Genomic DNA, 23,527 nt, shown 5'->3' with positions numbered 1-23,527 from the left:
GAAACACTACAGTACAACAAGTTGTAAAGGACTTTCTGTAGCATAACTAATTATTACAACTCGCCAAGATGACCAACGAGTAAGTTTAAACATCAATGTCAGTTACCTGAAGTTGACCTTTCTAGTTCAGAGTTATTTGACATTACGGCCATTTTCTAATTTCAAATCGAATTTAAAGTTGTACTTCACTTCTCAAAAGAGAATCACATTAAAAAAAGCCTAATTTAATTAAACAACTTAAATAGCATTAAAAAGATTAATGGCCTTTAAAAACCTAAACATTTCTGAAGTGGACAGTGTCACCTTCGCCAATAACACTGTTTAACGTAACGGATAAACCTTGGGACAGAACATGTTTAAAATGGTGCCGTCGTTGAGAGTCGTAACGACAAGACAGTAAAATGTGGCTCATTGTGACACAGACTAAATATTGGTACATTAGTTCCAGATAAAAGAAAACAAGTTAAAACTGTGATCAATGTGTAGTCTAGTTAGAACAACTTCCTCTTTCCGATCCTTACGAAAGCAAGACGGTCAGAGTTCAATATAGGGTTTTATTTGGAAAAGTTTGTTTTCACGTTGCTCACTCCAAATGGACTGCCAGCTGGCATGGAGCCGAGCCTTGAATACAGGACCACAGTCCATGTATGGAATAGGCACAGCAGTGATAGTGCCAGAGCAGATAGATTTAGCTGTGGTGTCTGCAAGCTCGTTCCTGCGAATACCAACATGGCCTGGTATCCAGAAAAACTGAATAGAAGTAGATGTTAATAAGAAATGGGCCAGTCGGTTTTGAATATCGGTGAAAACTAAAGTGAAGTAGTTAAGGAATCTTGGGATCCTTCCCAGGCTTAGAGAAAAGTAGGACAATAGCCTGGAGCTAGGCATCAGGAAAACATTCTCCTGCCAGATCTGGTTAAAAACAATCAGAAGAATAGTAGAGAAGCAGGAGATAGATGACACAGCATGTCATAGTGTACATCATCAGGTCCAACTGATGTACTGCCAGACAGATAAAGGGCCAGTTTGAGTTCTACCAGTGTAAAGGGACGATTATAGTCATAGAGACAATCAGCTTGGAAGGAAAAAGGTGATTGCTCTGCCCGAGTCTTGATGGCTAAGAAGGTGGAAGAAGAAGCAAAAGTACTAGATACCTGGTAATAGCTTCCACCTAGAGTATCGCCGATGCTCCGGGTATCAGCTACTTCCTGGCCATTAGAAAGCATGTTCGAGAGGAGGACAGAATTGTATTGCCCACTGACCTATCGAATCTTGTCCCATATGACTTTGTAACTGATGGTAGAAGATATGCCGGTTGTGAGTTTCATCCAAGATTCCTTCTGGCTTTGACGTCTTGCACACTGAGCATGTGCACGGGTCTGCTGGAAAGTGATGCGGTGCGAGAGTGTGGGATATCTACAAAAGTATTCTAGGCCTGTTTATGAGCCTTCTGTGCCATGTGGCAGGCAGAATTCTACCATGGACGAGGATATCGTGGAAAACGTGTCAAGATTTTAGGAATACATTGAGCAGCCGCTTGTATAATACAGTCAGTTACTGCTTCCACACAGTCGTCTGTTGATGGCTTACAGACGATGACAGAATCAAATTCTGCGAAAGCAGTGAAAGAGGACCAGTTTGCTCGATTCAGCTTCCACCAAATCTCGCGGGTCGGATGGGATCGACCATGACCAGTCTCTCTCAAAATTATAGGAAAATGATCACTGCCTCGTGTATTATTGTCAACCCTCCATGAAAAATGGGAGAATAGTGAAGGGGAGCACACTGAGAGATGAATAACAGTAAAGGACTGACTAGGTGCATGGAAATAAGTGGAAGAACCAGTAACAAAAAGAAAGGTTGTGATCAGAAATCATACACTACAGAGCAACCCTTCCTATCAATATGAGCATTTCCCCAGAGGGGATGATGTCCATTGAAATCCCTCAGGATGAAAAAGGGAGATAGCAACTGTTCAACGAGAGCATCAAGGTCTGATTGATCATATGTCTCTCCAGGTGACAGATAGAGAGAACAGTGATTATACAACCCAAGGAAACGCAAATGGCTGCGGCCTCCAAGGGTGTGTCGAGTGGCAAAGACAGGGTGGGCATATGCTGATCAATCAACAGTACCACCTCTCCATTGCACCAGTTTATCCCACTCATTAGCACAAACCGAGCTCTTCACTAGTGAAGAACGAGACAGAAAGTCAAAATTCTAACCAAACAGATGCGGCAGAACTATTAAACCTAACAAATCTGAATAACTCCTGCCACACAAGACGTTGTTATTAGTGGGTCACGTGTAGATTTTTGGTTTTTACCCAATAATGGAAGCTTCGAGAAGAGGAAAAACAAAACAGAGGAGCTTTCAGTAAAATAATCATTAAACTAGAAAACGTAGAAATCAACAACATAATTTGGATATCAACTTATCAGCCACTCAAGTTCAGTTATAGCTCTCCCACAGGACCGCATTACATAATCATGGCGGCTATATTCCGTAATTTGGTTCCATTTGTATTTTACTGCAATGTTTGACTGATTGGATATTTAGTAACAAATTTTGTATCCAAAGCGATTTATGTTATAGACGTTATAGCTTCCTGAAATCGGTCCAATTTTTAAATATCAAGTTCTTTAGGAACATTTTATCGTTTCGGACTACCACTTCAGGCCAAATATTTTTCCTAATTCCGGTCAGTAAGAAAAAACTTGCACCTATCAGTTACAATTATAATCATACAAGACAAGTCTTGCGTTCAGTTCGTTTCCAAAGTTCGTTGAGTGTTTTTCAATTATTATTATTGGACTCCTCTCCAAAAAAGAACAATCTATTGTTGTTTCCAATAATTTTAACAAACTGTCACAAACCTCCCAGATCCGGCACGTTTACCTACTCACGTGCAAACACGAGGTATCCCACCTTTTTCACTACACATCCCTTTGCGAAGACTGTACTAATTTTTGACCAACTTTGGAACAATCTTCTTAAAAGCCTTAAGTCATTCGTCAAATTGATATGCTACACCTAAACAAAATTCCACCACGATGTGCACCCACCCACGCACCCTCTGTGTACCCAAGCTTTTGATCTTTGTCTAACACAGTTGTTCTTAGAGACTGGCATTTGCTCCTGAAACTACCAATAATCAACATTTTAACTTAAGTCTCCGTACAGTCGCACGAAAAATCAGCAAATACACGAAACAAGTTCAAGAAACAAATCCACGAGGATGCTCTCTCAAACACCTTTAGAGTTGCGTTACTTTTAACACTGAACACCAGAGGGCCACAGTATCTCATCAGTAATGTACCGTGTGGCCCCTTGGAAGGTCACAGCACTTTTTTTAAATGCTTTTTTCGTCATAGCACTGAAGCTAAGGACGTTTGAAATGATGTACGGCACTTCATAAATGGTCCATTTTTTTTATATCAACTTCATGTCTGAAACAAATTTGGGAAAGTAAATCGATTGGGAGAGAGTTTCTGATAACTCGGTGATTCATATAAAATTTTCTGGTTGTTGAATCAGCCATCTTCTATATTATACAGAAAATAACATGAAACAGCTCAGGCAGGTGGTAAATATAAACAGGTCACGAATTACATTCCAATGATGGGGTCACACGGCACACTCGCGAAGTGTTTTTCATTTAGTGCTGCGAGACCCGACAGTGGGTCATATACCACATATTTCAAATGAGGTTAAAAAAACCTAACATTTTCATCCCCGAGACTTACACAGAGCTGAATTAATTAGAAATGTTCACGATGCTTTTGACTCCGCAATGATGATATTTTATACTTTATAGTAATTAAACTTCGTATTACACAAATTATTTAATCTCTACGTCAGGGTAAGTCCAGTTTAATCAACGTGTTATTATGATAATACAGCGTGTTACTGCATGATACCAGTTTAGGAGAATTACACACTTCGCCAGCAACCCTGTACACAAGGTAACCATAGAAAAATAAGCCGGACCGGTGTCATTGTGAAAATCATGTTTGAAACCAAGACAAAGGACGTTTACACCGACAATTTCTTGTCGTACATCACAACACCGAACGTGTCAAGGAAAGAACGTCGCTATAAGCAGGGTCAAGTTCAGACGAGAGTATTAGCACTGCTGGCAACACTGAAAGTGTTTTTTCTTAAGCACAGAGCTACACCTTGGGCCGTGCTCACCACGAGCATAGAAACGAAGTTTTCAAAGGTAAGATCCCAGACTTATCGCTCAACCATTAGAGGGCGCACTACTACTAGTCATTACCGAGAGTTAATGACCTATACGTATCTGTGGTACCAATGCTACCTATGATCAATAGTGGTGATACGTAGAGTTTGATTAAATTCGAAACTTTCATAGATAACAAATGCGAGATAAGACTACTAATTATTAATCATGTTATGAAGATCTTACAGTCTAATGTTTAAGTTAGGGTGGAAAATTTGAGCACAAGTAAAGAGTGAATGTTACATTTCTTAGTTCCAAAAGTTTCTTCCATTCAATAACAAAAAAAAAATTAATATTAAAACAGCGGCAATTTTCGTACATTTTCAATTAATATTTAATTATATTTAATTAAGTTCTGAAGTGTTTTTATTTTTTAATTTCGCGCAAAGCTACTAGAGGGCTATCTGTGCTAGCCGTCCCTAATTTAGCAGTGTGGGACTAGAGGGAAGGCAGCTAGTCATCACCACCCACTGCCAACTCTTGGTCTACTCTTTTCCCAATGAATAATGTGACAGACCTTCACATTATAATGCCCCCACAGCTGAAAGGGCGAGCATGTTTGGCGCGACGGGCCGTTATGAAGTGACCATCTGGGGTGGGGCGGTGAGGAGATAAAGTGATAAAAGCAGCTCAACAAGGGCAGCACAACTAACAGTTGTATGTTTATTTCAATTTCATTCAAAAACACGTTTTAAGCAACTTCTACGAAACTTCACATTCACCGTAATTACGAAATGCGCAATACTGTCAAAATTGTTACCCATCGGCAGTAAGCAAATGAAATAAACTTTTCACTAGTAATAAACAAACTCCCGCAGTTATTCATAAAATTCGTTTGTAAAATTAGAATAAAAATTAAGTGTTTGATAAAGCTCGATAAATTTCCCAAAGAGAAAAGGGGGTGAAGCTGGAGTTAGACTTATTGTGCTCCAACACCAATGTGCAGCTTTTGAATGATTGATTTACAAGTCATTATATTAAGCAGTTTTAAAATAACACAAGACGTTTTGTTGAGAACAAGCTCCTCCCACCTCCAATGAAAAATTTATAAATTGTAGAAAATTTGCGTTTAACGATGTCAAACAGAATAAACATCCCCCCCTTATTTTATATCACAACAGTTTTTACAGAATAAACATTCCCCCCCTTATTTTATATCAACAGTTTTTACAGAATAAACATTCCCCCCTTATTTTATATCACAACAGTTTTTACAGAATAAACATTCCCCTTATTTTATATCACAACAGTTTTTACAGAATAAACATTCCCCCCTTATTTTATATCACAACAGTTTTTACAGAATAAACATTCCCCCCTTATTTTATATCACAACAGTTTTTACAGAATAAACATTCCCCCCTTATTTTATATCACAACAGTTTTTACAGAATAAACATTTCCCCTTATTTTATATCACAACAGCTTTTACGGGCATCATCATTATTATTATCAATTTCCTTACAAGTGTACCTTTTTTTCTTTTCATTGTTATTAGCGTTGTTATTTAAAGCCCCTCTTTGTACAGTCTTTAGCAGTATTGGTAAACCTAAATAATTCTTCCTCTATTATGTAACAAAGTTACTGTTGTTCATTTGTTTTAGTGTCTACGTTTGTTTCTATGTAGTTTCCTTTTTCCCTATGACGTAAATTCTTGAGCGTGTATTGCTCAAGTCCCGCCTGTTCTTGAAAACTATACAATGCTCGTGTGCGTAAAAATCAACAATACTTGTTTGACGAAAACGCGCGAGAATATTGTCGAAATTTCTACAAACTTGTGTGATTTTTTTATATAAAAAAGCGGCTAGCCGAGAGACGGGAGAGGAGAATATTTGTTACAGTTACTGTGTTATAAGTCCAGGAAGTTACAATTGTGAGTAACGTCTATTAATCGGGAAACTACTGAATTGGACCAGGGAAGCGATAGATTTTAACCATTACCAACTGCTCAATTTCAGCGACTTACTTTGGACGTTAGAATTTCTACGAAGATATTAAATATTATTATCAGTAGGAGTCAGCCATGCGAGACCAATCAAGCTAGCAAGCTTCGTCGAGGTGTGCAACAATATCATTTCAGAATTACTTTGCTCGTCGTGGTCCTGGATCGTCGATGAAATGTTTAGTTCTAGACCACATATAAAACTAATTACTGTTTGTAAATTTTTAAACTCGCGTATATAAGCAACCAGTTGCAGTAACTATAAGTAATAACCGTCTCAGAAATTATATTGTTATGTTATGCATTAAAATATATTTATGTTAAAAGAAATTACGTGTATCGCTCTTGTTGGTAAATAAAGTTAATACATCTAAACATTTAACTTACTACTGAGCTCAAATTAAAATTCCGGTTATTTGAAGTAGTAATACGCAACGTTCGTAACGTAATAAATCCGAGACTCGTCCGAAATAAATTATAATACGTAATTATCACTACCATCATTACCAGTAAGCTTTATTGTTTCTTTCGGGATTAGTTGTACTTAACACTTTTAATAAAGCTATGTTATACTTCAACATCTTTGCTGAAAAACAATAAAAAGCGAGATGTACATTTAAAAGGAACTTCACAGATGTTGAACATCTATTGAAACATGTTGTTGTTGTTGTCAGTCACTTTGGCGCAAACACGAGAATGAAAAACAAACAAACTGTGGATGAAGTTTAAACAAACAAACGTTAATGGCACAGGAATTTGTGACCTTGCAAGTTAAACATCAAAATATATCAACAGTGAAAAACGTTCAGTTTTTACGATTTCTTTTTAATATAAAATAAAAGTAAATATTAAGTGATACAAGTTTACTCACCAATATTACCGCTGAGAAAGAAAACACAAACAACCACCAGGTAACAGATTATATTTAGCTGTGAATGATTAAAATATTTCATTTCGATACAATAAAAACACGCACGAATTATTCAGACGTATGTACGAAAATTAAACTAATTATTAGTTTTCCAAACATCAAGACATTTAACTGGTATGATTTCGCTTCGAAATTTAATAATAGGTTTAACCAGGACTACTATAGTGTCTAACCAACCTTCATCACTCACGAAGAAAAGCACATACTACCCGACTTAACAAATGTTCAACGCCTATCGTTACAAGAACGTTTTATAACCCGGCTATTTCCTGCGACCCAGAGTAGCTATGAAACGCCAACTCAGGCAAACGAAGTTTCTGCTCATTTTTTGGAAAAAACAATTACTTATCAAGTTTCAGCAAATCAAATACATGAAACAGAATTTAAAATGTAAACTTTGAAATGTGTATCTTTCAGTGACTCGAGATATAATATTTACAAAACGTTCGATGGTATAGAAATTAAAACAATATTAAATAACACGAAACATCAAAAGTTGAATTAAAATGTTTTTGTTTATTTTAAGCAAATAAAATGAACTTGACTGTTTTCTTCAATTCACTTGCTTTAAGTTCCATCAATAAAATAACTTTTGATATTTCAAGTTGAATGACACACGTGCAAAAAGTGTACGAATTGATTGGTCCACCGTGAGAAATCGAATTTCGAATTTTAGCGTTGCAAATCCGTAACATACCGCTGATCCATCAGGAAGTTATTCAAGTAAGAGATGCATAAGGTCCAGTCAGACATTCCTGGTTATGAATGCTCGCCAGAGGGAGGAAATCAGTCACTAGCACCATCCGCATATTCAGCAACTCTTAACCGAATAATCTGGTTAACGAGTACTTTTATAGTGTCTCTGCAGCTGGTGTGTTTTTGTGTTTTTTTTTTTATCGAACCCCTGATTTTAGCGTTGTAAATCTGGAGACATACCATAGCCAACACGTTAACCACAGGGCTATGCCCTGCCGAGATAATTAATATATGAAACAACTAAATTTAAGGCCCGGCATGGACAAACGTGTTAAGGCGTTCGACTCGTAATCTGAGGGTCGCGGGCTCGAATCCTCGTCACACCAAACATGCTCGCTCTTTCAGCCAAGGAGGCGTTATAATGTGACGATCAATTCCACTATTCGTTGGTAAAAGAGTAGCCCAAGAGTTGACGGTCAGTGGTGATGACTAGCTGCCTTGCCTCTAGTCTTACAATGCTAAATTGGGAACGGCTAGCGCAGACAGCCTCCGTATAGCTTTGCGCGAAATTCAAAAACAAGCAAACGAACAATTAAATATTTGGCAACCTCAACTGCAGTCTGGAAATGGAACCTAAACCTCGTGTCTTTATATTCACGGTTCGAGCATGTTAGCTTTTAAGCCACGCCTGAAACAAAAACATGAGCGCGCTTTAAAATTTGACTATCTAAATCCCATTTCCAGGTCGGACAACAACAACTCAGTGATAGCGGTGAGTGGAGTTGGTTACCTGGCTTCCTTCCAGTCTATCTATTTCAAACTGGCCTGGCCTGGCAATGTGGCTATGGTGCCCACCTCGTAATCTGAGAGTCTCGGGTCCGAATTTCCGTCACACCAAACATGCTCCTCCTTTCAGCCGTGGAGGGGTTATAATGGAGGGGTTTACCCACTATTCCTTGGTAAAAGAGTAGCCCATGAGTTGGGGGTGGGTAGTAATGACTAGCTGCCTTCCCTCTAGTCTTACACTGATAAATTAGGAACGGTTAGCGCAGATAGCCCTCGTGTAACTTTGCGCGAAAATTCAAAACAAACAAATAAACAAAGAAAACTGGTTCAAATTTCCTTGAAATACGCAATTTAATAATTTCGCCAGAATTGAACCCAAAACGTTACAGATCCTTCTTACGCATGCGCACTATATCTTCTAATGATTGCGTTCTTTGTATCGAAATTTATTGGGTAAGGATATTTAATGGTCGAAAAATTAAGCCCGAGGTGAGCCAATGGTAAGCCTGATAACATTATGATAGGGGGGGATAGATCCCGTGGTGAACAAAAACTCATATAGTCATATTATCGTGCAGCTGTGCTCGAAAACAAATAGTCGACGCAGTATCTTACAATCGTCATTTAAATAAAATAGCAATAACCGAATATTTTATTGTTGCATGTGTGTGCAAATGGTAGAGAAAGCTACACCGAGGCCGGGCGTGGCCGAGTGTAAGTGACATGTAGATTGTTCAATGTTGTTTTGCAAGTTACGAAACCTAATATATCATTAGCGTGTCTGATACAAGATCCAGATAAAATCTGTTAAAAAATAAATGTATCTCAGATTAATTTCGTTACTTAGGCCTAACTTGTGTTGTTACTTGTTTGAGTCACTCATGCACTCGTTTGTTTACTTGTTTACGTAAGCTGTTACTTGTTTGTTTAACTCGCTCATTTTGTTTTTTGTTACACAATTTTGAAATATGTGCTCAAAACACAACAAAAAAACATTGTTGGTGAAAGCTGTCCCTGTTCCCCCCCTCACCCCATTGTTTTAGTGATAGAGCTATGGGCTTACAATGTTAAACTTCGGGTTCTGATGCAAGTAGTGGGAAAAACACAGATATACATTGGACGTAACAACAACCGAAACGAAAACCATCGCTATCAGTTGAAAGCTTTCCACGAGAAACAAGAGTCAACATATAACCAATAAGAAAAACGTATATGGAGTTGGGGTCTATGTCGACCACGTGATCAGCAGAGTCCAGGAAGCTACAAAACGAACCTATTATTTCTTCCAACGAGTACAATAGTGCGTTTTATCCTGTGCTGATATTTGGGTCTAGGTGTCATGAAGGGAGATAAATAGCTATCTTTCTAATGTTGGTAATGCACATGTTACTGACGGAAAACATCACTCACTTCTTCAATGTAGAATACATGGCTGTAGCTTGATTTATTGTGACAAGACGTCACGATTTGTCGGTTCAACTATCAATGTCCAATAATTCGTTTGTTTACCATTATTCCGTTATGTCTCGGTGTAGGTATCAATAATTCGTTTGTTTACCAATATTCCGTTATGTCCCGGTGTAGGTATCAATAATTCGTTTGTTTACCATTATTCCGTTATGCCTCAATGTAGGTATCAATTATTCGTTTGTTTACCATTATTCCGTTATGTCCCGGTATGGGTATCAATAATTCGTTTGTTTACCATTATTCCGTTATGTCTCGGTGTAGGTATCAATAATTCGTTTGTTTACCATTATTCCGTTATGTCCCGGTGTAGGTATCAATAATTCGTTTGTTTACCATTATTCCGTTATGTCCCGGTATGGGTATCAATAATTCGTTTGTTTACCATTATTCCGTTATGTCTCGGTGTAGGTATCAATAATTCGTTTGTTTACCATTATTCCGTTATGTCCCGGTGTAGGTATCAACTATTCGTTTGTTTACCATTATTCCGTTATGTCCCGGTCTAGGTATCAATAATTCGTTTGTTTACCATTATTCCGTTATGTCCCGGTGTAGGTATCAACTATTCGTTTGTTTACCATTATTCCGTTATGTCCCGGTGTAGGTATCAACTATTCGTTTGTTTACCATTATTCCGTTATGTCCCGGTATGGGTATCAATAATTCGTTTGTTTACCATTATTCCGTTGTGTCTCGGTGTAGGTATCAATAATTCGTTTGTTTACCATTATTCCGTTATGTCCCGGTGTGGGTATCAATAATTCGTTTGTTTACCATTATTCCGTTATGTCCCAGTATAGGTGTCAAAAATTCGTTTGTTTACCATTATTCCTTTATGTCCCGGTGTTGGTATTTTTGTTATTATCATTACTTTGTCTGATGTAGATTTGTCGTTTCAACGATCACCGCCAGAGTGACAGGTTTTAGCTTATTGCGTCATAAAATATTAGAACACTGTGGGGGTTGGTACCAGGTTAACCTGAAACAGAATAATAAGAAACATTCCAGAAGTAGGTAGTTTTCAATAAACTTACAGATAATTTTCTGGTAAAGTTTTTATTTAATAACTAGCACAGATATTAATAACAAAAACTCGTAGAACTGGTTCTACAGAACACGCTCACCGGAAAACAAACCAACACTCATGTTCAAATGTTTGAGATGATTCACTACAATATACAATTAACACGTGATTCACTTTCATTTGCTGACCATTCTTTTTTAGTTGCACCAAATACTCTTGCCCTTTCAGTCGTGGGGGCGTCATATGTGACAGTCAACCCCACTATTCGTTGGTAAAAGAGTAGCCCAAGAGTTGGTGCTGGGTGGTGATGTCTAGCTGCCTTCCCTCTAGTCTTACACTAAATTAGGAACGGCTAGTGCAGATAGCCCTCGTGTAGCTTTTCGCGAAATTAAAAAACAAAAAAAAACGTCTTGAGCCTTCTTTATTGATCTTGGTCTGGAGGCCAAACATGACCCTACCATATCACAATTAATCAGATACGTAGAGACTGACCCCATGGAATTGTATGTGTCAGCTCTTAAAGTGAAAAATAAAATAATCCTTGAGGGCTTCAAAGTTTACCGAAATGAAATAGGTGTAAAAATCTGGTTGTAACCTAAGTGAAAAAGGTGTTAAATCTGGTTTCAACCATGATAGGGCTAGAAGAGCCCAACTGTAAGGGATAAGTAAAATCAAGACACATGGTAGTGTGTCGTACAGCCAAAACAACCTACAGCAGGACACACTGCGTTATAAGTGAAACAGTAATAGTTTATTGATTTTCCACTTTCTGTATCCCGGACTGTATCATCACATATTTTCAGTTGATGTGTGCTACTGAATTCTAAGTCCACAAACCGAATTTCAAACTTATCCAATAAGAAATACCGGAGATATAAACAGCTGCAATTTTCATTGAGTTTCTTCCTGCCTTATTTTTATTCGCCCCAGATGTACAAAAACTTTATTTAATATGAAAACATACTTAACTTTATGGATTTTAATTTGGCACAGTATTAGACCTTTACAACCTACGATAAGGAGTCTTATTTGCTATAAATATAAATCACACGTGCAAAGTTATTTAACAACTGCTCAAATTTGACGATAATTTTTGCACACGCCCACGCAAAACGTCTCGTGAGCTGTCGGTCTGACGTTTTTACTATAGCTTCACTTCAGAATAAAATGTTTTTGTGATTTGGATTAAAAACGGCTGACTTACAGCTGGAAAACCATAGGGTGAAAGGATGTGTAGATACAGCCTGTAGAGACTGTCATGTTTTACACTTTATTATTAAGGAACCTTATACAGAACAAGGACTGTCATGTTTTACACTTTATTATTAAGGAACCTTATACAGAACAAAGACTGTCATGTTTTACACTTTATTACTAAGGAACCTTGTACAGAACAAGGACTGTCATGTTTTACACTTTATTATTAAGGAACCTTATACAGAACAAAGACTGTCATGTTTTACACTTTATTATTAAGGAACCTTATACAGAACAAGGACTGTCATGTCTTACACTTTATTATTAAGGAACCTTATACAGAACAAAGATTGTCATGTTTTACACTTTATTATTAAGGAACCTTATACAGAACAAGGACTGTCATGTTTTACACTTTATTATTAAAAAACCTTATACAGAACAAGGACTGTCATGTCTTACACTTTATTATTAAGGAACCTTGTACATATCAAGGACTGTCATGTTTTACACTTTATTATTAAAGAACCTTATACAGAACAAAGACTGTCATGTTTTACACTTTATTATTAAGGAACCTTATACAGAACAAGGACTGTCATGTTTTACACTTTATTATTAAGGAACCTTATACAGAACAAGGACTGTCATGTCTTACACTTTATTATTAAGGAACCTTGTACATATCAAGGACTGTCATGTCTTACACTTTATTATTAATGAACCTTGTACATATCAAGGACTGTCATGTCTTACATTTTATTATTAAGGAACCTTATACAGAACAAAGACTGTCATGTTTTACACTTTATTATTAAGGAACCTTATACAGAACAAAGACTGTCATGCCTTACATTTTATGATTAAGGAACCTTATACAGAACAAGGACTGTCATGTTTTACACTTTATTATTAAGGAACCTTATACAGAACAAAGACTGTCATGTTTTACACTTTATTATTAAAAAACCTTATACAGAACAAGGACTGTCATGTCTTACACTTTATTATTAAGGAACCTTGTACATATCAAGGACTGTCATGTTTTACACTTTATTATTAAAGAACCTTATACAGAACAAAGACTGTCATGTCTTACACTTTATTATTAAGGAACCTTATACAGAACAAGGACTGTCATGTTTTACACTTTATTATTAAGGAACCTTATACAGAACAAGGACTGTCATGTCTTACACTTTATTATTAAGGAACCTTGTACATATCAAGGACTGTCATGTCTTACACTTTATTATTAATGAACCTTGTACATATCAAGGACTGTCATGTCTTACATTTTATTATTAAGGAACCTTATACAGAACAAAGACTGTCATGTTTTACACTTTATTATTAAGGAACCTTATACAGAACAAAGACTGTCATGTTTTACATTTTATGATTAAGGAACCTTATACAGAACAAGGACTGTCATGTTTTACACTTTATTATTAAGGAACCTTATACAGAACAAGGACTGTCATGTTTTACACTTTATTATTAAGGAACCTTATACAGAACAAAGACTGTCATGTTTTACATTTTATTATTAAGGAACCTTATACAGAACAAAGACTGTCATGTTTTACACTTTATTATTAAGGAACCTTATACAGAACAAGGATTGTCATGTTTTACACTTTATTATTAAGGAACCTTATACAGAACAAAGACTGTCATGTTTTACACTTTATTATTAAGGAACCTTATACAGAACAAAGACTGTCATGTTTTACACTTTATTATTAAGGAACCTTATACAGAACAAAGACTGTCATGTTTTACACTTTATTATTAAGGAACCTTATACAGAACAAAGACTGTCATGTTTTACACTTTATTATTAAGGAACCTTATACAGAACAAGGACTGTCATGTTTTACACTTTATTATTAAGGAACCTTATACAGAACAAGGACTGTCATGTTTTACATTTTATTATTAAGGAACCTTGTACAGAACAAGGACTGTCATGTTTTACACTTTATCATTAAGGAACCTTATACAGAACAAGGACTGTCATGTTTTACACTCTATTATTAAGGAACCTTGTACAGATCAAGGACTGTCATGTCTTACATTTTATTATTAAGGAACCTTATACAGAGAAGGACTGTCATGTCTTACACTTTATTACTAAGGAATTTTGTACAGATCAAGGACTGTCATGTTTTACTCTGTATTATTAAGGAACCTTGAACAGATTAAGTACTTCACACGGAGAATAAAATGTTTATATTAATTGGTTCCACACTTTGTCTATCATGTCTACCGAAATCTTTGGGTCTGGATGGAATTTGAGGTTTCACCCTTATTCCTTTCCTTTAGGTAACGTTCAAAGTGCTACTTTTAGGACTATTTTACAAATATAGTAACATTTTATGATTAAAAATTATGTGATATGTGATATCATTATTAAGTGATATGTTCACTTCCATCCCTACCTTGTTATTTTCCACGTAAAGTTGAGACACTTTAGTTGTTATTTAATGATCAGCTGGACCAAGTGATATGTTCACTTTCATCCCTACCTTGTTATTCTCCACGTAAGGTTGAGACACTTTAGTTGTTATTTGATGATCAGCTGGACCAAGTGATATGTTCACTTTCATCTCTACCTTGTTATTCTCCACGTAAAGTTGAGACACTTTAGTTGTTATTTGAGGATCAGCTGGACCAAGTGATATGTTCACTTGCATCCCTACCTTGTTATTCTCCACGTAAAGTTGAGACACTTTAGTTGTTATTTGAGGATCAGCTGGACCAAGTGATATGTTCACTTGCATCCCTACCTTGTTATTCTCCACGTAAAGTTGAGACAATTTAGTTGTTATTTGATGATCAGCTGGACCAAGTGATATGTTCACTTCCATCCCTACCTTGTTATTCTCCACGTAAGGTTGAGACACTTTAGTTGTTATTTGATCATTAGCTGGACCAAGTGATATGTTCACTTCCATCCCTACCTTGTTATTCTCCACGTAAGGTTGAGACACTTTAGTTGTTATTTGATCATTAGCTGGACCAAGTGATATGTTCACTTCCATCCCTACCTTGTTATTCTCCACGTAAGGTTGAGACACTTTATTTGTTATTTGATGATCAGCTGGACCAAGTGATATGTTCACTTCCATCTCTACCTTGTTATTCTCCACGTAAGGTTGAGACACTTTAGTTGTTATTTGAGGATCAACTGGACCAAGTGATATGTTCACTTCCATCCCTACCTTGTTTGCCTCCTTTCTTCACGTTCAGTAGCCAACTCGACATTGTTTGTTTTTTAATTTATGAATATTTTCCCCTTTTTCTTGTTTGTTAACTATCTTTATAAGATGGCATACGTGGGTTACTAGATTAAAGAGTGTATTCTAAAGTCTTATAATTTTTACACAGAATAATAATAGAATAGGTAATCAAATATTATGAAGACTGTTTTACTTTATCAGATGATAATATCATTATAGTTACTGCTTGAAGTAGGTAGGTGCTAGACCTGTTGAATAAATATTATGATGAATGAAAATAAGAAATCTCAGTTTTGGCCATTTGCAGGTTTTTAACTTTGGACGCTCTGAATAGCTAAAAAGCGGCATATATACCGGACATGGAGCGACTAACCAGATAGTTCTTCATATCTAGTTTCTGATGACTCGTAGAGAAAAAAATCTAGATGACTTTTATGTGAATTTAGTACGGGCATCTGGCCATCCGTGCCATCCCTACATAGACAATATTAGTGTATTTTCAAATAAAACGTAAAACAAAGTTTACCCTGACTGGAGAGATGATATTCTACAACTTATACATACGTTTGTTTGTTTTTTTTCTGCCCAAGTAGCTCTTCTGTTGACAAGAAAAGGTTTATATGGCTTTTCGCTAAAAGTAATTTCTTATCGATTACTTTGCAATATTTTATATCCAAAAAAACGCAGTATCTTTAAAGTCGCTAGAATATGTACTGATTTAGAGAAATAAACAAAGTCTTGCCGTGGAGAATTACGTCTGTGAAGTATATTCCATTGAGTAAAAATCACTATGTACAACGAAACTGCACGAGGTTTACACTTTAATGCCGTTTAATATTTAAAACTCAAGTTACAAGTTTAAAAGCGTAAATACCAAGTTTCATGTGTTATTTCTTTCTTTTAAAATGTTCGCACGGTTGTTTTCAGAAGGCCTACCTGTACATAAATCTGAACTAGTTGACAGTGAGGGAGTTAGCTACGAAGCAGGACCCACTTCTAACAATTCGACTATTCTTGTCTGGACGAATAGTGGGATTTGTCTATTATTCTTGTAATGTTTCCAGGTCGTCCCAAAGGAATTGATAACCTTAACGTGTGGATTTGAACTATTTGAAATGCACACATACGTATATGCATATTAAACTAGACGTACTTCTACAGCCTACCGAAAGAATTTTGTTTCAATAATTTAAAAAATCAAAATTAAGTGTAGCAAATATTTTTTTTTTGTGCCATGTCTTGTTGCAGTCTATATAATGCATAATTCTTCTCGTGATTCATGGCATGTGCACGTTTAACTGAATTACAACAATAACAAAATGCAACATCATTTTAGTGTCGATTGACTCACTGACAGACGACACACTGCAACATAGTGGTGTGAGCAGTTAAAACAGAGACCCTTCAGACAACCTTTAGACCTCTTTCAGAGAAATCAATTACCACGTTTTCTGTCAACCACGATAAAGCCATAATGGCGAAACGTTCAGTTGAATGATAATTGTTTTTTTTTTATTTATTTATCTATAATAATATTTTTCTTGTTTGTTTGTACTGGAATTGTACACAAAGCTACACAATGGGCTATTTGTGTTCTGCCCACAACGGATATCAAAACCCACTTTCCAGCGTTGCAAGTTCACAGACATTCCGCTGTGCCACTAGGGGTATTGGAGCCTAAAATTCATGTTTTATTCCTACTAAATGAAAACAAAGATCTTAACTCTGTACTATAAGCTTTAAATTCCAAATTGCTGTATATTTTCTACATCTATCTGTATATGTTGGGATTAGTTGTTCACGATATAAAGTCATTAGTGTTGCAGTTTTAAATCAATCAAAACGCAGACAACACGAACGTGATTCATTATCAGATGATAATAAGCAATTCAGAATTATATACCTGATGGTTTGAATCTCACGAGTTCTGGGTTTCGAAGAAAGTTTTCTTCGTTTACTCAGAACGAGATGTGTTCTGTTTTGATTGCCACAGTGATTAATGTTACGCCAGCTCTTTGTCAGAGGCACGATATTACGTTTTTGTTTTGTTTAGGTTTTAGTTTCTTTTCTGGTTTGCTGGTGAGGTATTAAAATAGGTTGGGTTGAGTTAAACGTCTTGTGCTTTGGTAGTTTTATTAGCGAAATATTTTAGAGCACTGGGCTATTTGTTGTGTCAACCAATAGGAATCAAATCCCGAGTTTTAGAGTTGTAATTCTATAAACTGACCATTGTCTCACCGGAGGACTACAAAAGATATAGTCCACATACTGACAGCATCGAATTGGTTATTTTATCTTTTCACATGTTTGACAGCATAGAAAGCTGACAATAAACAAGGGGAGTTAATGGTGAAATTACTCGTTTTCTATATAACATATAAACGTTGTGATTGGTTTGTTGTTGTTTTTTGAATTTCGCGCAAAGCTACACGAGAGCTACCTGTGCTAGCCATCCCTAATTTAGCAGTGTAAGACTAGAAGGAAGGCAGCTAGTCATCACCACCCAGCTTCAACTCTTGGTGGGATTGACTGTAACATTATAACGCTCCCACGGCTGAAAGGGCGAACATGTTTGGTGTGACGGAAATTCGAACCTCCGACCCTTGGATTACGAGTCGAGTGACTTAACCACCTGGCCATGCCGGGCCCTTATGATTGAAAAACTAGTTAAGAATGCTGATGGTATTTTGTTTACAGTTTTGAGACTCGTGTTATCTGGAAACTTTTAACCCAGAAACAGATCGACCTGCAAGCAACTTTGTGTATACATAGTTCACAAAAGTCTCTTTAAAAACAATTTGGGACCTGCCGGCGTAACCAGGTGGTTAGGGCGCTCGACTCGCACTCTGAGGGACGCGGGTTTGAATCCCAGTTACACCAAACATGCTCGTCCTTTCAGTCGTGGTGCGTTACAATATTACGGTCAATTCTAATGTTCGTAAGTAAAAAGGTTGCCCAAAAGTTGGCGGTGGGTGGTGATGACTAGCTGCCTTCCCTCTAGTCTTACACTGCTAAATTAGGGGCGGCTAGCACAGATAGCCCTCGAGTATCTTTGTGCGAAATTAAAAAAAACAAAAACAATATCATTTTGGTGGAAAAGTCAAATGAAACAAAAAAACATTTCATCAAGCCTTTTTGTAAAGTTTACACACTAAAAAAAATCCAACGTAGTTGTGTTGAAAATTTCTCAAGTATTGTAAACTACATTAATTATTAATTCAAAGTGATATTTGGATAAAAGGTTAGAAAAACATCTTTAGACTCCATAAGGTACCTTTCATTTTAACCAACGTTTCACGACTTCTTCAGGAATATAATATAAATTATTTGATATTAGAATATTCGTAAAATTAAAAACTGTTTGTAATGTTCTATTTCTCGAGTCTTCTTTAACGTGTCTCTAACAATATATACATATAATATTATTATTGTTTCACTATTGTTCTGTTTTTTTCTTATAGCAAAGCCACATTGGGTTATCTGCTGAGTCCACCGAGGGGAATCGAAACGCTGATTTTAGCGTTGTAAATCCGTAGACTTACTGCTGTACTAGCGTGGGAGAACTTCTGTTGTAATATTATATAGTATAGTTACGATACAACAATATCACCATATCAAACAGTTTTATTATGTTCTTACTTTTGGCTTAAAATAATCTTCATGTCCTAATTTGCTTAGTCTTCAAACGACACGGACTTATTGTCTTATACAATAAGAAAAGAACACTCAGGTTTTGCCTATGAATTATTGTGGATTTGATATAAATTTCCTTATTATCGCCACACTAGCGTGTAACGTGTGTTAAGAATCTTCCAATCAGCATGAAATAAAGCGAAATTTCCCATTCCGAGTACTTGAATAATAAATAGAATTTATAATTTCACAATTTCGCGTTTCTCGAAAGTCAGTTAGGATCAGCGCAGGCCCGGCATGGCCAGGTGATTGAGGCAGTCAACTCGTAATCCTAGTGTCGCGGGTTCGAATCCCCGTCACACCAAACATGCTCATCCCCTCAGCCGTGGGAACGTTATAATGTGATGGTCAGTCTCATTATTCGTTGGTAAAAGAGTAACCCAAGAGTTGGTGCTGGGTGGTGATAACTAGCTGACTTCCCTCTAGTCTTACACTGCTAAATTAGGAAGAACTAGCGCAGATTGCCCTCGTGTAGCTTTGCGCGAAATTCAAAAAACAAACCCTCTAGTCTTACACTGCTAAATTAGGGACGACTAGCGCAGATAGCCCTCGTGTAGCTTTGCGCCAAATTTAAAACTAAACAAACAAACAAACAGAATCAGTACATAAAATATTTGTTTTATTGTTCTGACACAAAGTTTACAATAGAGTATCTGGTCTGTATTTACCGTGAACGTTAAACTACTGAACCAACGGTTGGAAATACAAATAATGTTACTTCCATCCAGGTGTTTATATTCACTGTACCACTATACATTAACAAAAACACTTTCTAAATTATTTTATGTTTTTCTTTAGAACTGAAGTGCAAAAAATAACCATTTTTAATTTTTTTTATTTTTAACGTGTTAAAGCTATTCTACACACTACATTTATTAGCCCAGCAAGGCAACAGTTTTTTTTATTAGTATTTATATATAAATAAATCCAACAGAAACTTGCTGATATGTCTTGCCGGTTAAAATTAGTTGTCATATAAACCAGTCTCAAATAAATTATTTCAATATACGAAATGAAATAAATCTTATTTTCCAAAATAATATTCTTTGTTTTTCAAATCTTAAAGTCTTACATCTAAATAATCCTACAGCTCAATATTGTTGTGGAACAATTTTGTTTTGTTGTAAAGAGATATTTTTCAAAATATTGTTGTAAAGCGATATTTGTTTGAATTATTGTTGTAAAGAGATTTGACTTCGTCGTAAAGCGTTGTTTGATCAAGCATTGTTAGCAAGCAGTGTTTTGTTATTATTTCATAAACCGCTTTCTTGTTACGAATCTCTCCGTTGGTTTTATATAAATGTGAGCTTCGTGGCTGGTAATCATATTTCGTTTATTTTAATGTCACGAAAATTAATTCTCTATAAACCGTATGTTTTGAAGAAATCTATAACGGACACGCTACCTAGAATGTTAAAAATGTGGATTCTTTTTCACGTTTTATCTTTTGGTATGAAAATTATAAATTAATTTCTTAAAACGTTTTCTTTTACCACATGACAAATCGTTTATTGTAAAAGATGCTATTGTACGCCTAGCCAGTCAAAGCTGGTATTGTTTTTTATCATACCTTAGATTACATAATCTAAAATGCAACGCCACTGTGCGCACTCTCCAGTCTGTTGCCGTGGCAACCACAACACGTAAATCCAATTTCGATCGAGTCGCAGAGAGAGGCATCCAACAAAAGGAATCACTTACCAAAGAAGCTAGAACATAGTGGCTAGTCAACTGAAATGAAACGATCACCTAAAGGAGGAAAAGGATAGAATTGTTTTAGCATTTGGTTCAGCCCCTCGGTAAGATGCTTCATAGATTTCAACACCACCCAGTTTTCGAGAAAACTAGCGTCAACTCCGATGCTTGACTTTGACAGTAAAAGGTCAACCGTAAGAGGAATATAAGCATTACTGCTGAATGTTTTAGTGTAGTGGGTTTACTGTTAGGCTTTGCTGCGATTATTTGGAGCAATGGGAACAGTTCTCAGCATCTTCCCACAAGGACCAAAACCTACTTTCGAAGTACATGCTCCAACCAGTGAGCAACTCAAGAATGCTAAAGTTAAAGAAAAATACAGTTCCCAGCAGCAGTATGGCCATTTCAAGAAGCATTCCCTGTTCATCAACGCTCTCACGTGGAAGAAGCACATCAGCGTGCCTGGTAAAAGGAAGAGTGAAAAGAGTAAGAACACAACATCTCGACATCCACTGGATAACATCGACTCTCTTGTAGCCAACAAAAAGAACATCCAGAAGTCGTCGTCATGTAACAACTTGAAGACTACCAGTATTGGAGCAGTGGAGATGGGTGTCAAAAATAAGAACAGTTTTCAGAAAGTCGCTCTTCCACCGGTACTATCAAAGCCTGTAGTGTTATCGGGACACAACTTAATCCGTCCTGTTCTTCCAGGAGCTTTAAGAGCCAGCGACACGGTTGAGTCCAGAATACAACCTTCAAGCACGTTCAGGAAGACGGTAATCCAGGCATCCACCTCGGAGCTGCTGAGCTCACTGGGAGAGTTTTTGTCGAAGAAGTGTCGGAAGGCGAAGAATTTCCATGGTGGTGACGTTGTAACGTGGCTGAGGACAGTAGATCGGTCATTGCTGATCCAGGGCTGGCAGGATGTTGCCTTCATCAACCCAGCCAACGTGGTTTTTCTGTACATGTTGGTAAGGGAAATGGTCACTGATGACGTTGACACCGAAAGGGAGCTGCAGGCAGTTGTGTTAACCTGTTTTTACCTCTCCTACTGTTACATGGGTAATGAAATCTCCTACCCTCTGAAACCTTTTCTGGTGGAGGAAACTCGGGAATCTTTTTGGGACCGCTGTCTTCTCATCATCAACCTCTTAAGTGGGAAGATGCTACGTATCAACAAAGATCCTAGCTTTTTCACTGAGATGTTTACTGAGCTAAAGACTTCTTTTGCGATGTCTGACTAGCAGTGACTGACCACTAGGTAGCGGAATTTTAAATATATATGTATATATAACTGAGGCAAACTTCAGCCTAGAAGACATAACGTGAGTACTCTACAGATGAGAACTTCTTTGAGTGCAGCATCTCAGCCAAGTTGACAGTAAACTAATTAGAATCTGTTTGAAACTCACTATAGTGTGAAACGTGAGCTTTGTTTTACTTTGTCCAGTTGCAGTTTCTCATCCATATTAATAAGTTAGTTTCCATCCTCAGCTTGTTCACTCAATGTATTCTTAACGTAGTCCTCACGACTTTGGAGTTAACTTAAACAAGGTAATGTATCTGTTTCCTGCTGATTTACATTCTTATAAATAACGTTTTGAAAACTTTATTGAATTAAACATTTGAATATACTTTAGATGTTTTCTTGTCTTTCATTCAAAAGTAAAAAACGTTTGTTGAAAAAAGAAACCACGCATTCAAAGTATTATACTGTAAGAAGCCTTGAAAAACGGAACATATGTTCTAAACTCAGTTATGGGTAGTAATTCCAGAAGATAATCAAACACCAACTAATCAAAATACGTGTTTATTTTCGTAACACGCGTCTGTGACAAAATGTTTTAACTTATCGAATCACTCTTAAAGTTAATTCTAATTAAATCACAAACAACAAAAGTTATTACAGCTTCTATAAGAAAAGTGATAATTGATATTAATTAAAATAAATTAGATTTATTGTATACATCTACTTTGAAAGTTGCACTTTTAACAGAAATTTCTGAGAAATAGAAGTTTCTATCTCGATAAATATGTAAACTTTTGATTATTTGAAAGAAGTGTAAAATTATCTGAAAAAACCTTAATATCGTAACATACATTGTGGAAGGATTTCGATTCGATTTACAGTACCAATAAACTTGAGGGGTGTTTCTAAGATATAACAAATACGCAATTGATGAGTTTACCTTTTACTAATAGATATATTAGCCATGAGATGTACAAGCTAAAAGTAAAAATGTTTTTTTTTTTTGTTTTTGGTAAAATGATGTTTTGAAGCAGAAATGATGTTACAGCTCACACATTCCACTGTTTGCAAAATCTTAGATCTATGGTTAAGCATTGGGTCTTCCTACATCACATCCTACTGTGATTTTGTCAGTAAAACACATCTAGTACATAGCTGTTATTCTGTCAGTAAAACACATCTAGTACACAGCTGTGATTCTGTCAGTAAAACACATCTAGTACACAGCTGTGATTCTGTCAGTAAAACACATCTAGTACACAGCTGTGATTCTGTCAGTAAAACACATCTAGTACACAGCTGTGATTCTGTCAGTAAAACACATCTAGTACACAGCTGTGATTCTGTCAGTAA

The 23,527-nt window shown here is 36.4% G+C and overlaps 2 protein-coding genes across 2 annotated transcripts in view; one reads left to right on the top strand and one right to left on the bottom strand.

Annotated features, from left to right (window-relative positions):
* The window catches only part of LOC143234535 (dual oxidase-like), a 77,055-nt gene extending 69,744 nt beyond the window's left edge, over positions 1–7,311 (bottom strand). Inside the window, exon 1 of the mRNA XM_076471963.1 lies at positions 7,057–7,311. Within this exon, the coding sequence (XP_076328078.1) occupies positions 7,057–7,138 (82 nt within the window). The 5' untranslated portion in view covers positions 7,139–7,311. The remainder of the gene's footprint in view (positions 1–7,056) is intronic.
* Positions 7,312–20,902: 13,591 nt separating this feature from the next.
* On the top strand, positions 20,903–22,828 carry LOC143234534 (cyclin-dependent kinase 5 activator 1-like). The gene has a single exon (XM_076471962.1). The coding sequence runs from the start codon at positions 21,198–21,200 to the stop codon at positions 22,167–22,169; it is 972 nt and encodes a 323-aa protein (XP_076328077.1). The 5' UTR covers positions 20,903–21,197; the 3' UTR covers positions 22,170–22,828.
* Positions 22,829–23,527: the final 699 nt, after the last annotated feature.

The sequence above is a fragment of the Tachypleus tridentatus genome, chromosome 12, assembly GCF_004210375.1.
Source record: "Tachypleus tridentatus isolate NWPU-2018 chromosome 12, ASM421037v1, whole genome shotgun sequence".
Classification (NCBI taxonomy): domain Eukaryota; kingdom Metazoa; phylum Arthropoda; class Merostomata; order Xiphosura; family Limulidae; genus Tachypleus; species Tachypleus tridentatus.
Note: the sequence above shows the minus strand (reverse complement) of the source record. Positions and strands in the feature narration are given on the sequence as shown.